Source organism: Oncorhynchus masou, chromosome 27 (genome assembly GCF_036934945.1).
Source record: "Oncorhynchus masou masou isolate Uvic2021 chromosome 27, UVic_Omas_1.1, whole genome shotgun sequence".
Lineage (NCBI taxonomy): Eukaryota > Metazoa > Chordata > Actinopteri > Salmoniformes > Salmonidae > Oncorhynchus > Oncorhynchus masou.
Window position 1 is genome coordinate 40,008,466 of NC_088238.1, and position 16,725 is coordinate 40,025,190.

Consider the following 16,725-nt stretch of genomic DNA (forward strand, 5'->3'; position numbering starts at 1 on the left):
CACATCATCATGATCATCATCATTTGAAAGTCATCAACAGTTATTGTTTCAATTTAACCAGAGATTCTTCTAAAAATAGACAAAATAGGCCTAGGGTTTCAAGCTTCAGTTGATTTAAAATGTTAGGATATTTAGGGAATTGTGAATTGTGAATATTTAGTGAATTGTGTCGATGCAACAAAATATCAACATTTGAAGCAGCTGTATCTTCTGCTTGGATAGTTACATATGTGCCACTAACTTAGTTCGGCTTTAAAGATGCAGTCTGGGATCTTAAGCACAACAAATTTGTAACATATTGTACGAATTGGATTCGTACACTATCATATGAATTGCAATTTAGTTATACAGTACAAGTCCAACATTTGGACAAACCTACTCATTCAAGGGTTTTCTTTATTTTTACTATTGTCTACATTGTATAATAATAGTGAAGGCATCAAAACTATGAAATAACACATATGGAATCATGTAATTACCAAAAAAGTGTTAAACAAATCAAAATATATTTGAAATTCTTCAAAGTAGCCACGCTTTTCCTTGATGACAGCTTTGAACACTCTTGGTATTCTCTCAACCAGCTTCACCTGGAATGCTTTCCCAACAGAGTTCCCAAATATGCTGAACAATTGTTGGCTGCTTTTACTTCAATCTGTGTTCCAGCTCATCCCAAACCTTCTCAACTAGGTTGAGGTCGGGTGATTGTGGACCCCAGGTCATTAGATGCAGCACTCATCACTCTCCTTCTTGGTCAAATAGCTCTTGCATATCCTGGAGGTGTGTTGGGTCATTGTCCTGTTGAAAAACAAATGATAGTCCCACTAAGCGCAAATTAGATGGGATGGCGTATCGCTGCAGAATGCTGTGGTAGCCATGCTGGTTATTTGTGCCTTGAATTCTAAATAAATCCCAGACAGTGTCCCCAGCAAAGCACCCCCACACCATCACACCTCCTCTTCCATGCATCACGGTGGGAACCACACATGTTGAGATCATCCTTTCACCTACTCTGTGTCTCACAAAGACACGGTGGTTGGAACCAGAAATCTCAAATGTGGACTCATCAGACCAAAGGACAGATTTTCACCAGTCTAATGTCCATTGCCAGTGTTTCTTGGCCCAAGCAAGTCTCTTATTCTTATTTGTGTTCTTTAGTAGTGGTTTCTTTGCAGCAATTCGACCATGAAGGCCTGATTCACACAGTCTCCTCTGAACAGTTGATGTTGAGATGTGTCTGTTACTTGTTAATTTATTTACTTTATTTGGGCTGCAATCTGAGGTGCAGTTAACTCTAATGAACATATCCTCTGCAGCAGAGGTAACTCTGGGTCTTCCTTTCCTGTGGTGGTCCATCATGAAAGCCAGTTTCATCATAGCGCTTGATGGTTTTTGCAACTGCACTTGAAGAAACTTTAAAAGTTCTTGACATTTTCACGGATGGACTGACCTTCATGTTTTAAAGTAATGATGGACTGTCGCTTCACTTTGCTTATTTGAGCTATTCTTGTCATAATATGGACTTGGTCTTTTACCAAATAGGGCTATCTTCTGTATACCACCACTACCTTGTCACAACACAATTGATTGGCTCAAACACATTATGAAGGAAAGAAATTCCACAAATTAACTTTTAACAAGGCACACCTGTTAATTGAAATGCATTCCAGGTGACGACCTCATGAAGCTGGTTGCGAGAATGCCAAGTGTGTGCAAAGCTGTCATCAAGTTGTTCGGATTTGTATAACACTTTTTGGGTTACTACATGATTCCATACTACACAATTGGATGATGTTTTACCTCATGAGCACCACTTTCAAATTACTGGATGAAAATATACAAAGTTCTGGAGCATCACTTTAATTCCAGTTTGTCTTAATTGATATATTGGATTCATGATCTCCATTTCAACCAAATATCAAAGTTAAATAATAGGACTAAATCAAACTTTTTTTCAAGTGCATCCCACTAGGCAAAGATGTCAATTCAACTTCTATTCAACTTCTATTCCACTTTGGCTCAATGGAAATCTGTTGAAATTATGTAAAAAGCCAGTTGATTCAACCAGTGTGTGCCTAGTGGTATTTTAAGTGTGATTTTATTATATTTAGTCCTTTTATTTAGATATTTGGTTGAGATGGAGATGTGAATCCAACATATTAATTATTAATTTGTAGACAAACTGGAATTAAAGCCAGACTAAATCAGTGGCACAGATGGAACCTTCCAAGCAGAAGATACATCTCCTTAATATTTTAATATTTGGTTGCGTTAACAACCATACAGTTAAATTTCAATTTTAAAATACAATAAATAGCCTATTAACAAGTTAATAAATTATATGTTGGATTCACATCTTCAACTCAACCAAAAATAAAAGTTAAAGAATGGGATTAAGCCAGTGGCTCAGATGGAATCTATCCAAGCAGTAGATACATTCATTTTAAAAGTTGATATTTGGTTGGCTTGTCAACCAAACTCAATTCAATATTTATTTTGTAATACAGTAAATAGACATTTGGTTGACAACTAAAACAAAAGTCAGACATTGTTTTTGCATTGGAATTTGATTGTGCTTTTAGGCGGTTGACAGCATAGTGATAACACACTGGAAATTAAATTAACATTTGGCAGTATTTTGAATGGGTGAATATAGGTTTTAATCTCATTGATCAACATCTCAACCAAATATTGCTCAATTATCCACGTTGAAGTGACGTGGTGTACCCAGTGGGATAGGCCTATGCGGCAAAATGTGTTTATGAGTAAGAGACGTTTCAGACAGTATGAGACAAGGCAAATGTCAACTTGCTCATTGATCAAATAAGAGAGACCCAATTAGGCCTACCAGACGTTGCGCGTGCATTAATTTAAAGCAGGATATATCACAGCAAATGAGTTTAGGCTTATGAGTAAGAAATGTCTCAGCATCAGAAAAAGCAAATGTCAACTTCGACATAAAAAAGAACTGAGCGTATTGTAACCTGCCACCTGAGTCATAGAGAAGACGTTCTGATTACCACAGCTTCTAATAATTATTTAAAAGTCACACCGCCAGCATCTCGCACGCACTTGTTTAGCCCTGGCTCACCAAATCCATGGCAACCACTTGTTGAAGCCTCACTGCCTGTTGCTAAGATATCGAATGTATTCTACCAGAAAATCCTCCTACCCCCATGTCCCCTCACCAAACTCAACAACCCTCGGAACGTACAGGCTGGCCATCATCTAACTTCCGTCATGCAGTGGGACAACAAACTTTTTTAAACCTTTATTTAAATAGGCAAGTCAGTTAAGAACAAATTCTTATTTACAATGACGGTCGACCCCGGTCGATGCTGGGCCAATGGGCGATGCCCTGTTGGACTCCCAATCATGGCCGGATGTGATACAGCCTGGATTCGAACTAGGGACTGTAGTGACTCCTCTTGCGTTGAGATGCAGGGAGCCCGAGTGGACCTTTGTCAATTTATACAGATCAATATACATGAATGCTGTCAAAAGTATGAGCTTACACTTTTAAGTTTAAAAGGGTCCTTGCTACACAGTTCCACCACTCATGCCATCTGGCTAACCATTTGGCGCAAACAAAATGTTATCTTATCTCCCCCTCCATACACAACTTCCCAATTAGTGTGTTTCAATTATTGCACCCTTATTTAGGAATAGACCATATTGTTCAAATCTCCAACTGCTTGGCCCAAATTAATATTCCGAGGGGTGCACACGGTCATGGGCCGGGGCTAGTGTTTTGTGGGCCAATTTACGCACTTTCTTGGCCGGTTTCGCAGCCTTGAGTTCAGAGTTGCCAGGGAAACGACAGGCCGTGTTGGTTGTTAGTTGGGTCTTGAATGTCATATTGAGAGAGGGAGAGATGGTGGGTTTACCCCCCCTCCCTTGCCCCACTCCACTCATATCTTCCCCATAGCTCTCCCATCCTCCCCTCCCCTCTTCCCTGCGATTAGCCTGCGCAGGCTCTCCGATTTCCATGAGAATGGCGACGGTCGGTGAAAGGGTTAAGCCTGATCTGGAGAGAAGGGGCGATAAAGCCCCCGAATGCAACGCTAATTTTCTGCTCGACGGGGGAGCGAGAGAAAGGGAACAAAGCTCTCCGGGGGAGTCGCCGAAGACTCCGCGGCTTTACTATGTGCACCTGCGAGCTCAAAAGCTAGGGACAATGTGCCTCCGAAACGGGCAATTATGAGTGGGCCAGCCACCCGCTTTCTCTCCGGAGAAGGGGAGGGGTTGGGCAAGAGGGGGGGAGAAGTGAAATTTAAAAGATGGGGAGAAAAGTAAATGATCGACCCTAAATCATTCTAACTCCCCCCGCCTCTCCTACACCCCGGACGCCCCTGTCCCATCTCCCCAAACGTTTTTTTTTGTCCGCCTCCTTCCGAAGTTTTATTTTAAGCATCCCCAAGCATAATGGTGTCCACCTGTGGTGCCACTGTTTAAACGTAAAACCCGGCTCGTTTTGATTGAGCGCCTGATGTCAGGCCTATGGTTATCTTCTGTAATGATCGAGGACAGATGAGGTCACTCAAACAGCTGAGTGGCCAAAACTGAATAGGAACAATTGATAACGGGTTGTAAAACAGTCACTTTTGCTGGTTTTAAAATATTGGATTAAGTAATTGCATTTTTTTAATGCTTTTATTTCTCAACTTTGCCTGACAAAATATGCTCCAAATGAGCCCCATATCAAAAACCGTCACCTATGGATGAATCGACCTACCAATCTGACGTGTAATCTACGCATTATGCATACTGGCACAATTGTAGCCTGTGCCAGGAATTTCCAAAGAATAGCCTGTAAATGCTGCGTCATCATTCTGAAAATGCTATACTGATTTACATTTTTTTTTTTACAATGGAGTGCACTTCTAAAATGTAAACGTTTAGAGAACAAAATAAAATTGCTTAATGTAAAAAAACACTGCTGAAAAGATGCAAGGAAAATATGGAGACCAGAGGATTTAAAAACGTTTTAATACTTGTCATCCATGCCACATATGAAAATGGAGTTAAAATACCCTTAGTATAGGGGCCTTAAATTGTTTATTTATACACAATGCACAAATGTTGCAAGACTCTCAAAACAAGGATTAGACAAAATAAATTCAAAAAAGTTCTGTTTACACACTTGGATTGCAATAAAACATTCATTATTCCTTTCATATAAATTATAGTATTTAAACCCAACCAAAAATAATTTGATTTATTCCCTTTTTTAATGCAAGTTCTTTAGTGGACTTTACAATACTAAAAAGGGACTGTTGGAACATGACAGTTTCAGAATGGTTGTAATTTGAAGTGGTTCTACCACTTCCACAGCCTAAAAATGTACCCACTTGCAGTTTAAGACTGCAAATAATTCTAAAATTGATTCTAACTTTTAGCAGCACTGGTTTACTATTCATAAATTAGTTAGAGGGTGTTGTCAGAACAAACAAAGACTAAATTAAATTTAACCCTCTAGTCTTGTTACAACAGGAAACTTGAGAAAAAAACTTTATGCCAACTCCTTTGTCAGTCATTTTGTAGAATTATAAAAAGGAAAGTGGAATGTGTTATCTGAAGACCTTAAGCAGCAGGCAACAAATATGAAACTGAGAAGCTGGAGAACATGGAGGCACTTATTGTAAAATTAATAGATTTTATTCTCTACCATTAGTTGCCCGGGCAGAATGTAGTAACTGTGGTTGGAGAAGTAGAAATCCATACAAACAGTTGCCGAGCTAGAGAAAAATCATTCAAATGTATTTTGTAAAAAATAAAATTCAATAGAATGCAGCATTTGTATAAAATGTCATTCAGTTAATTGTATTCTATGAACACAGTTAAAACCTGCAGAATACAACAGGGGTATCTGAACAATAAACATTATGAACTTGGGACAACTAATGCAAACAATTGCATTGTCAAATGTAAAACTCATTGCAGCAGCAGGGCGTTATGTTAAAGGACAGCGCAAATTATTAGAGTTGTGTTTATTAGTCCAATGTTGATACAGTCCCCAAGTTGTCAAGATATGATTTTCTAGAGGCAGAGTGTCACTTGCCACACGATACAAAACATCGTGGCAAGTGACACTTTTCTTCTTGAAAACTTGACCGCTGACATGCAAAACATTCGGGTACTGTATCAACATTGGACTAATGAAAAGAAGAAAGTAAATAGCAAAAGAATGAGTTGATTTTTCCTTCAACTTAAAAAATAAAGGTTGAAGACAAACCAAAATGTATTGGCATGGGGTTTGGACATACAGTACTACTAAACACACCAGTTCATCTCACATACTTGTTTCCATTGGATCCAATGAACTCATAAGATTGTCCAGACTATACCATGTCATCCTAGGAAATTGGATTGGCTTTAAAAACAAGCGCGTTTACTCAAAGCAGTAGAAGGCACCAAGTGGCCATACTTGTATATTTAAAAAAATAAGTCACTTCATTCAAGTTATACTCTGTGCATTTCTCCCTTGGTCTCCCCATTTCACTGCACTAGCAAGCAGTTAGTTGATTTGAGATGTTCCGAGAGGCCCCATTGGGCCACACAAACAAAACCAGTTAAAGAATCACAATCCTCAGATCCTTGTGGTGGGTCATGTGATTTGTACGTCACTGGCCTTAGGAGAATAGTGATTGACTGACCCGGTTCCCAGTGTGTTGCGTTCCCGTGGTGGGGCCCCCCTATATCTGCATGTCAAATGGCACCCTATTCCCTTTATAGTGCACTACTTTTGACCATGCAGGGCCCAGGTCAAAAGTAGACCACTATATGGGGAATAGGGTGCCATTTGGGACACCACCCGTGTGTCTCCCTCCCGGTTGGTTTTAGTTCATGATGATTACTGATCAACTCGAGGGGCGGACACTACTGTGCCAGTAGGACAATACAGGAGACCAAACGCAATGGAACAATTGTTAACATACTACAGTCACGTGCTTTGTGACATACATAGGGGCCTGGGTGTTTTTGAATGGAAGCTTTTGATGTCAAGCTCAGTTTTTGTCAAAGAGGGGAAAAAAATATGTACACAAACAAACATTTAATCAACATAATGTCTATGTACAGTACAGCAGTCCATCATAATGAGAAGTTAATTGAGAAGGGTCTCCGTCCAAGAAGTGGATTGGCAACTGAACGAAACAACCTAGTCTTGGGACAGAGGACAGGATGGACGGGGGGGGGGCTCATTATTGTAGTCAAAATGCAGAGGTAGAAAAATAACCTTTTTATATAAAGTCACTTTTTTTTAATAAACGCAACACGGGACCATAATGAGTGGGTCTGACAATGTTGTGCCCAGCGTGTGTGACATAACTGGTGCCCTTTAGCCTCTCCAAGCCAGCACACTCACATTGAGTCCCAGTCACTATCCCCACCAATCCCTAGATATGAGTGAGAGGCACAGTCCCACTGAGATAGTGTTGCTGGACGCTGTAGCCGCCTCTCTGGGAGACCGGGTCAGTGGTGTCCCCTCCGGGGATATACATACTGATCATATCCCGCAGGTCCCCCTGGAGAGGCCCGCGGTGGTGGTTAGGTCCACCAGTCGGGGAGTGTGACACTGGCTCTGGCTTCACCATGGACATGACTGGGTTGGGCTGCTGGTGGCTGCTGCTGTAAGACATGGGGCTGAGGAGGAGAGGGGGGGGAGATGCTGTTATTGACTAAATTATATGAATGTTATGCTACAGTATGCCATGTCGGGCCTTGCCACTAAATTTCAGGTACACGCGAAACACATAGCGCAGACCCGGTTAGACTATTCTACATGACAGACAATCATGTCTATTCAGTTCAATACAAATCATTTATAATCCGAAACATGTCGTAAAGAACAGACCGATTATGAGGTATCCAATTTTTCAGTTATCTTAAATTTGCAACAAGTTCAATATTTTCTTTGGGATATTAGAGTGGATTTGTCAAATAAAGAGCGCCGGTTCATATTGATTCCAAGACAGACCCATCTGAACTAAATAATTACTCCTGCATGACAGTCAGAACAGGAGCATGCAATAGATTATACTGGGTGCAGACAGACATAGATCTGATGTGAGGGAGAGCCCATGGAATCCACCCTGTCTGTTTACAAACAGCATGGGATGGGGATTGGGGACAGGACAGGTCCAAACTAGTTAGGCCACCAACTACAGCACCATGAAGCAAACAGCAGATATTCTCAGTTAAAGAAATCATAAACCAACTGAAGGCACTTAAAGATATCAGGGTGAGGAATTATTTTACATTGGAAGCATGAAAAAGCGGTGTGAATGTGTTAATTATGCATTTTTAAAAATTAAACTAAATGAATCACTGGTGTCCCTGGGAGAAGGCACTGATGCGGACTAGATGATTGTGGGTAAAGGACCACACACAAAGCTTTCCCATAGAGTGGGCCTCTACACATGCTCTACAATCCACAGGCCTGAAAACAAGTAAACAACCTACACTTAACCAATTGTATGTTTTTAAAAAATGCAGTGCTTTGTGTTATGTTCCAAGTGTGAAACGGTGCGCTGTTATTTTAGCCCGGTTTCTTGTTAGAGATTTTTAATCTCGATGAGACTAGCCTGGTAAAATAAGGTAAAAAAAAGTGTAAAAAATATTAACCCAAGTTGTAAAGACATAAGGAAGAATGTTTTAATAAATTATAGGTTAAATGACAGGTCAAACTTTTAAATATATATTTTATCCTTAGAAATGTGTAGTATATTTAGCATTTCTGAAAAATAAAAATACACAGTAATCTTCTGAAAAACAACAATTGGGAGAAAGACAAAACAAACGTTATGGCTCTGTGCTGGATGGGTGAGGGTTGTGAGTCATGGCATGGGTTCTAATTCATCTTGGTTTTAAACAGGCAAATCCAGCTAGGCCCCATGTGTTTGCTGCCAATCAGATTATAAATGTTCACAGAAATTTATCAAATGTGTGTGAGTCAGAATGTTGGAAGTGTTTTAACAAACAAGTGTTTAACTAAATTTGAGCAACTCAGGCAATTCAAAACCCATCATGCTCATTATCTGACACACATTTTGAAATACACTGACAAGGCATGAAGCTGGCTGGACCTGTACTGATTGTATACTGCATTAACTAATAAAATGTATCAAAATGCAGATGTAAATAATTTATTCCATGTTGGGCGATTAATAATTTATGGTCCATTAAAAACAGCAGGCTATATCCCTTTTTTATGTGATAAACTGCTCTTGCAATAATGTGATTTAACAATAAATCCTGATTTAGTGCAACATTGATTCTGCAGCAACCACTGGTTTAAAGCAGAGAAAGTGGGTGTCTTCAGAATAGCTCAAATCTGATCACAATAACGAGAAGATGGAAATTGGCAAACTTCAGGCTGCCGAGCCACTGACAAGTTTATAATTGGTTCCAAATCAGATAAGAAACGTTGTCTAGGCTATATAAAAGGGTACATGCTTTCAAATGTTGAGGTAAGTTAAATATTGGGGGTGACCTTTTCATACAATACGCAATAAACGCAACAAATGCAGGTGTCAGATTACAAAGGTGGCAACTGGCGAGCGAGCACTGTCATTAAACTCTCGTTATCAAAACTGGATTTACATGAAAGCTATAAAACATTGTCCTTCTCAATTAGGCATTAGAATCAGAACATGCGGAATGGAATTTAGAACTGGAGCATATCCTACCTGTAAGTGTTGGCGCTATTCATATACGTCTGTGCTGCGGTCATGGCCTGGGGGTACTGGAGCGCGGACAGGTCGTAGCGGTGCAGCTGCTGAGTGTAGCCCAGGGCCTCGCTCTGCATCCCGGCGTAACCTCCCGCCGGGCCCCACCCGTAACTCTCCATCCTGGGGCTCCCACCTTGGCCCTGCGCGGCGGCCAGCAGGTTCCCGGCAGAGAGGGGGTACTTTCCCATCTGGTTGTCCTTCTTGAGCAGGGGCTTGGATTTACGGCGTGGTTTGTACTTGTAATCGGGGTAATCCTTCATGTGCACCGCCCTAAGGCGCTTTGCTTCGTCAATGAATGGCCGCTTCTCAGCATCAGTCAGTAGCTTCCACTCCGCGCCCAGCCGCTTGCTGATCTCAGAGTTGTGCATCTTGGGGTTCTCCTGGGCCATCTTGCGGCGCTGGCCCCTAGACCAGACCATGAATGCGTTCATGGGTCGTTTGACCTTGTCCATGGGGTCCCCGCCCGGAGGACACAGGGATTTGGACCCCGGGTGAGAGTTGCCGGTGACCGGAGACATGGCGGTTTGGTGCGACTGCTGTTGCCCAGAAGGCTTCAACTCGTGTTCCATCATGTTATACATAGTTGTCTGGAACTTGTAAAGTGTCTCAGTTCAAAATAAATCAAGTTAAAATAAATTTGTAAAAAACGAAGTAAACAGTCACAGCCGTTGTCACCTTAGCTGTCGGCTTTTGGCCGGGTGGTTTTCCGTTCTAGAATGACAAGTGGAAACCGAATGCACAAAGTGTTCCAAATCAACTAATTAGAAGACACACCCGATTCAAACAACGGGGAATAAATCACGAGTCGATGTGTGAAGCGGTCATTAGGCTACATAAATCAAGCGAGAGAAAACTCAACGATAAAACCTGAGGGATTGTTTGCGCATTTAAAATAAAAAATAGAATTTAAAACCGTCTGTAAGCCTATTTCTTTCTGCACAGGATTGCAGACAACCACCTGTAGAGACTCAATTCTGTAAACTGAAGAGTCCTGCGTGATGACAAAAAAAGTGATTCCATTTCAATCGTGCGGTTTTTCAGGAGATAATTGTATTCGAAGGGTCCGGACCAATCCTCGAGCGCGATAGGCTTCCCCGTGCGCGCGCTCATTTGCTTAACTATAGGAGGGGGCGCGAGCTGCATGCGCTGGAGGCACTGAGGAGTGGAGCACTTGTTGATGAGCGATAGAAAGTGTGAGGGACGGGGTGCTTTTCAATGAGAAAAAGTAATAATCCCGCACACACTCATTTAAAAGTGTGACTTCTGCTGTAATTATTTTGAATAAAGATTTTAAAATCATGGCCTTTGCAGTTTGGCACACAGCCAGCATGCGCATTATTAATGGATGTTCATAAAATCGTTTGACTTTTTGTGCTTCCACGATTAGGAGCAAAACGGATCAAATGTAAACAAATGATCAAACATGAATACATTTTAACATATTTAATCTACTTTTGTTTTCATCATAATTTTTAAGACAATCATTTAAAGGCTATTTTATACAAGGATACTTTTATTGCGCTTGGAACAAAATTCACACAATCCTAATTCAGTCCACAACAACAGCCACAATGACAAATTACGTTTACCAAATTAGTTTGTTGTGTCTGTGAGCGTGTCTGCTCGTTTTCTAGACGTCTGGCATCGTTCAAACGATTGTTAGCCTATAAAGACGTCCATGACTTCTATACATGGTATTGATACGCTTACAATGGCGCACAGAATCACGGTGGGGTTCCACGAGAACGAGGAAAAGGTCTGTTGGTTCGTCCAAATAGAAGCTTTTCTTATGCTGCAGTTCCAAAGGAATAGGTCTTTGTTAATGTTTCCCAAACCTACGAGGGGCATGCTGTCTCTCCATTTACCCCAGTACCCAACATCATCCTTCCTTTCATACCATTATGTTGAAAGGAAAGGATACAGACCTTTCATCATTTAAGTGATGTCGAGCCTGTAACTACAGGTCTATGCTCCTCTCCAAGCTCCATCAAAAAGTAATACATGGATTAATCGCTAAAGTGGTTATCTTTGGATAATATAGACCTAGTGTATACAGTAAATTGGTGCTTTCATTTTACCAATATATTCAATGCACTTCTAAAGGGATTTTTTGTACTTTGAAACAGCTCATGGTGCTGTCAGGTTGCAGTGAAGTTTAGAATCTATTGACATTCTTTAGTTGCTCTCTGAGGTTTCTAGGATCCAGGTGACCCATGGGAAGAGCTCAGGTGAGAGAGGAGCAATAGGTGAGACAGTTTCTGTGAGTCACCTGGCTGCCAGATGTTATAACCTGTTGGTGTGTGTATGTGTGTTCCCCCAATAGGCGAGACAGTTTCTGTGAGAGTAACCTGGCTGACAACACCTGACTGGCAAACGTTATAAATTGCTCTCACCCTCAATGTCTCTCTCTCTTTCTCTGGGTACCTCAAATCAAATCAAATTTTATTTGTCACATACACATGGTTAGCAGATGTTAATGCGAGTGTAGCGAAATGCTTGTGCTTCTAGTTCCGACAATGCAGTGATAACCAACACGTTATCCAACTAACAATTCCTAAACTACTGTCTTATACACAAGTGTAAGGGGATAAAGAATATGTACATATTGGTGTAGGTGTCCTGGAGGGCAGGTAGTTTGCCCCCGGTGATGCATTGTGCAGACCTCACTACCCTCTGGAGAGCCTTACAGTTGTGGGCGGAGCAGTTGCCGTACCAGGCGGTGATACAGCCCGCCAGGATACTCTCGATTGTGCATCTGTAGAAGTTTGTGAGTGCTTTTGGTGACAAGCCGAATTTCTTCAGCCTCCTGAGGTTGAAGAGGCGCTGCTGCGACTTCTTCACGATGCTGTCAGTGTGGGTGGACCAATTCAGTTTGTCTGTGATGTGTATGCCGAGGAACTTAAAACTTACTACCCTCTCCACTACTGTTCCATCGATGTGGATAGGGGGGTGTTCCCTCTGCTGTTTCCTGAAGTCCACAATCATCTCCTTAGTTTTGTTGACGTTGAGTGTGAAGTTATTTTCCTGACACCACACTCCGAGGGCCCTCACCTCCTCCCTGTAGGCTGTCTCGTCGTTGTTGGTAATGAAGCCTACCACTGTTGTGTCGTCCGCAAACTTGATGATTGAGTTGGAGGCGTGCGTGGCCACGCAGTCGTGGGTGAACAGGGAGTACAGGAGAGGGCTCAGAACGCACCCTTGTGGGGCCCAAGTGTTGAGGATCAGCGGGGTGGAGATGTTGTTGCCTACCCACACTACCTGGGGGCGGCCCGTCAGGAAGTCCAGTACCCAGCTGCACAGGGCTGGGTCGAGACCCAGGGTCTCGAGCTTGATGACGAGCTTGGAGGGTACTATGATGTTAAATGCCGAGCTGTAGTTGATGAACACCATTCTCACATAGGTATTCCTCTTGTCCAGATGGGTTAGGGCAGTGTGCAGTGTGGTTGAGATTGCATCGTCTGTGGACCTATTTGGGCGGTAAGCAAATTGGAGTGGGTCTAGGGTGTCAGGTAAGGTGGAGGTGATATGGTCCTTGACTAGTCTCTCAAAGCACTTCATGATGACGGAAGTGAGTGCTACGGGGCGGTAGTTGTTTAGCTCAGTTACCTTAGCTTTCTTGGGAACAGGAACAATGGTGGCCCTCTTGAAGCATGTGGGAACAGTAGACTGAGATAGGGATTGATTGAATATGTCCGTAAACACACCAGCCAGCTGGTCTGCGCATGCTCTGAGGGCGCGGCTGGGGATGCCGTCTGGGCCTGCAGCCTTGCGAGGGTTAACACGTTTAAATGTTTTACTCACCTCGGCTGCAGTGAAGGAGAGTCCGCATGTTTTCGTTGCAGGCCGTGTCAGTGGCACTGTATTGTCCTCAAAGCGGGCAAAAAAGTTATTTAGTCTGCCTGGGAGCAAGACATCCTGGTCCGTGACTGGGCTGGTTTTCTTTTTGTAGTCCGTGATTGACTGTAGACCCTGCCACATACCTCTTGTGTCTGAGCCGTTGAATTGAGATTCTACTTTGTCTCTATACTGACGCTTAGCTTGTTTGATAGCCTTGCGGAGGGAATAGCTGCACTGTTTGTATTCGGTCATATTTCCAGTCACCTTGCCCTGATTAAAAGCAGTGGTTCGCGCTTTCAGATTCACGTGAATGCTGCCATCAATCCACGGTTTCTGGTTTGGGAATGTTTTAATCGTTGCTATGGGAACGACATCTTCAACACACGTTCTAATGAACTCGCACACCGAATCAGCGTATTCGTCAATGTTGTTGTCTGACGCAATACGAAACATATCCCAGTCCACGTGATAGAAGCAGTCTTGGAGTGTGGAATCAGCTTGGTCGGACCAGCATTGGACAGACCTCAGCGTGGGAGCTTCTTGTTTTAGTTTCTGTCTGTAGGCAGGGATCAACAAAATGGAGTCGTGGTCAGCTTTTCCCGAAAGGAGGGCGGGGCAGGGCCTTATATGCGTCGCGGAAGTTAGAATAACAATGATCCAAGGTTTTGCCAGCCCTGGTTGCGCAATCGATATGCTGATACAATTTAGGGAGTCTTGTTTTCAGATTAGCCTTGTTAAAATCCCCAGCTACAATGAATGCAGCCTCAGGATGTATGGATTCCAGTTTGCAAAGAGTCAAATAAAGTTCGTTCAGAGCCATCGATGTGTCTGCTTGGGGGGGAATATATACGGCTGTGATTATAATCGAAGAGAATTCTCTTGGTAGATAATGCGGTCGACATTTGATTGTGAGGAATTCTAAATCAGGTGAACAGAAGGATTTGAGTTCCTGTATGTTTCTGTGATCACACCACGTCTCGTTAGCCATAAGGCATACGCCCCCGCCCCTCTTCTTACCAGAAAGATGTTTGTTTCTGTCGGCGCAATGACGTGGAGAAACCCGCTGGCTGCACCGACTCCGATAGCGTCTCTCCAGTGAGCCATGTTTCCGTGAAGCAAAGAACGTTACAGTCTCTGATGTCCCTCTGGAATGCTACCCTTGCATGGATTTCATCAACCTTGTTGTCAAGAGACTAGACATTGGCGAGAAGAATGCTAGGGAGTGGTGCACGATGTGCCCGTCTCCAGAGTCTGACCAGAAGACCGCCTCGTTTCCCTCTTTTACGGAGTCGTTTTTTTGGGTCGCCGGCTGGAATCCATTCCGTTGTCCTGGGTGAAAGGAAGAACACAGGCTCTGCTTCGCGAAAGTCATATTCTTGGTCGTACTGATGGTGAGTTGACGCTGCTCTTATATTCAGTAGTTCTTCTCGACTGTATGTAATGAAACCTAAGATGACCTGGGGTACTAATGTAAGAAATAACACGTAAAAAAACAAAAAACTGCATAGTTTCCTAGGAACGCGAAGCGAGGCGGCCATCTCTGTCAGCGCCGGAAGTTTATGTGTCTGCAAGAGTTTAAGTGCATGTGCTTGATGGCAGGTGTGTTGAAGAGTGTTTTGTGTGTGTGTGTGTGTGTGTGTGTGTGTGTTAGAGGGAGAGAGTGTGTTTGGTGCAGGTGTACAGTATGTTACATAAGAGTGTGTGTTTGTGTGTGTTCTGTATAGGCCTATGGAGCGCAGGTGTGTATGATTGTGCATCTTGGTGGGGGCCTACAAGCCTTGGAGTGTGTGTAAATGAGTGAGAGAGTGTGTGTGTGTTTTGTATGGTGAGTGGTGTTTGTGTGCTTTAGGCCTTTGGGTTGCAGGTGTGGTGTGTGTGAAAATAGTGTGTGTGTTCTGTATGGTGCAGCCAGGTGTGTGATTGAGTGTGTGTGACTGTGTGTGAGTGTATTGTATGGTGAAGCCAGGTGTTGGTCTTCTCTGTTCGTGACTGACAGAAACGCCCAGACGCCAATCACACCGGGGATTGTGGGGCTCCACTCTGCCGTTTCCGTTTCCAAGACAACCCCTTTGGAATCTTTTGCAACACTCCCTCCCTTTCTCCTCTCCTCTTTTCCACTCTCTCTCTCTCTCTCTCTCTCTCTCTCTCTCTCTCTCTCTCTCTCTCTCTCTCTCTCTGTTTCTTTCTTCTTCTTTCTCCTTTTTTTGTACAAAAACAACTCGCCAACTCAGGACCTCTGCCTCAGTCACACACACACACACACACACACACACACACACACACACACACACACACACACACACACACACACACACACACACACACACACACACACACACACACACACACACACACACACACACACACTGTAAATGCACCACCCACCACTTTGCCTAGGCCACTCTTTGTCAATGTTAAAATCCTGTTTTCAAGTCCTTGAAAGTTAAAATCTGCAGCAGCAAGTTGCAACAAGGTTTTCCATTCCTACTGCTTGACAAAAGTCCAAACACTCACACCATTGTCCCGGGCCTTTGCCTCAATACTAATCGACTGGTGCGGCAGCACCTGTGCTATTGTACTATATGTTTACTATTAGAGCTCACTAATCACTTAAATATGGTGTTAGTTTGCATTTCTAAACATAGGTTACATCAAATAAAATCATATTTTATTTGTCACATACTTTGTAAACAACAGGTGTAGACTAATAGTGAAATGCTTTACTTACAGGTCTTTTTCCAACAATGCAGAGTTAAGATAAAGATACAAAAAAAAATAGAAATAGAAATAGTGTCAAGGAATAAATACACAGTGAGTAACGAATAACAACAAACACCTACACCATTGAGAGCATCTTGACTGGCTGCATCACTGCTCGGTATGGCAACGGCACTGCCCTCGATCACATGGCGCTACAGAGGGTGGTGCGGACAGCCTAGTACATCACTGGGGCCTAGCTCCCTGCCATCCAAGACCTTTATATCAGGCGGTGTGAAAGGAAGGCCCAGAAAATTGTTAAAGACTCCAGCCACCCAAGCGCCACAGACTGTTCTCTCTGCTTCTGCATGGCAAGTGGTACCGGTGCATCAAATATGACACAAACAGGCTCGTGAACAGCTTCTATCCCCAAGCCATAAGATTGCTAAATAACTCACAGAAT

At 42.8% G+C, this 16,725-nt stretch overlaps 1 protein-coding gene across 1 annotated transcript; it reads right to left on the bottom strand.

The window, feature by feature from the left end:
- Positions 1 to 4,969: 4,969 nt before the first annotated feature.
- Positions 4,970 to 10,798, bottom strand: LOC135516132 (transcription factor Sox-19b-like). The gene is made up of 2 exons (XM_064940195.1): positions 9,687 to 10,798; positions 4,970 to 7,641 (listed from the first exon to the last, which is right to left on the bottom strand). Exons 1-2 carry the CDS (start codon positions 10,307 to 10,309, stop codon positions 7,395 to 7,397), a joined length of 870 nt encoding a protein of 289 aa, XP_064796267.1. The 5' UTR covers positions 10,310 to 10,798; the 3' UTR covers positions 4,970 to 7,394.
- Positions 10,799 to 16,725: the final 5,927 nt, after the last annotated feature.

Excerpts from the sequence above, each read along its gene's own strand:
- LOC135516132 (XM_064940195.1), bottom strand. The coding sequence starts at position 10,309 with ATGTATAACATGATGGAACACGAGTTGAAGCCTTCTGGGCAACAGCAG. Across the intron at positions 7,642-9,686 it reads AATAGCGCCAACACTTACAG|CCCCATGTCTTACAGCAGCA; the intron begins GTAGGATATGCT and ends TCTCCTCCTCAG.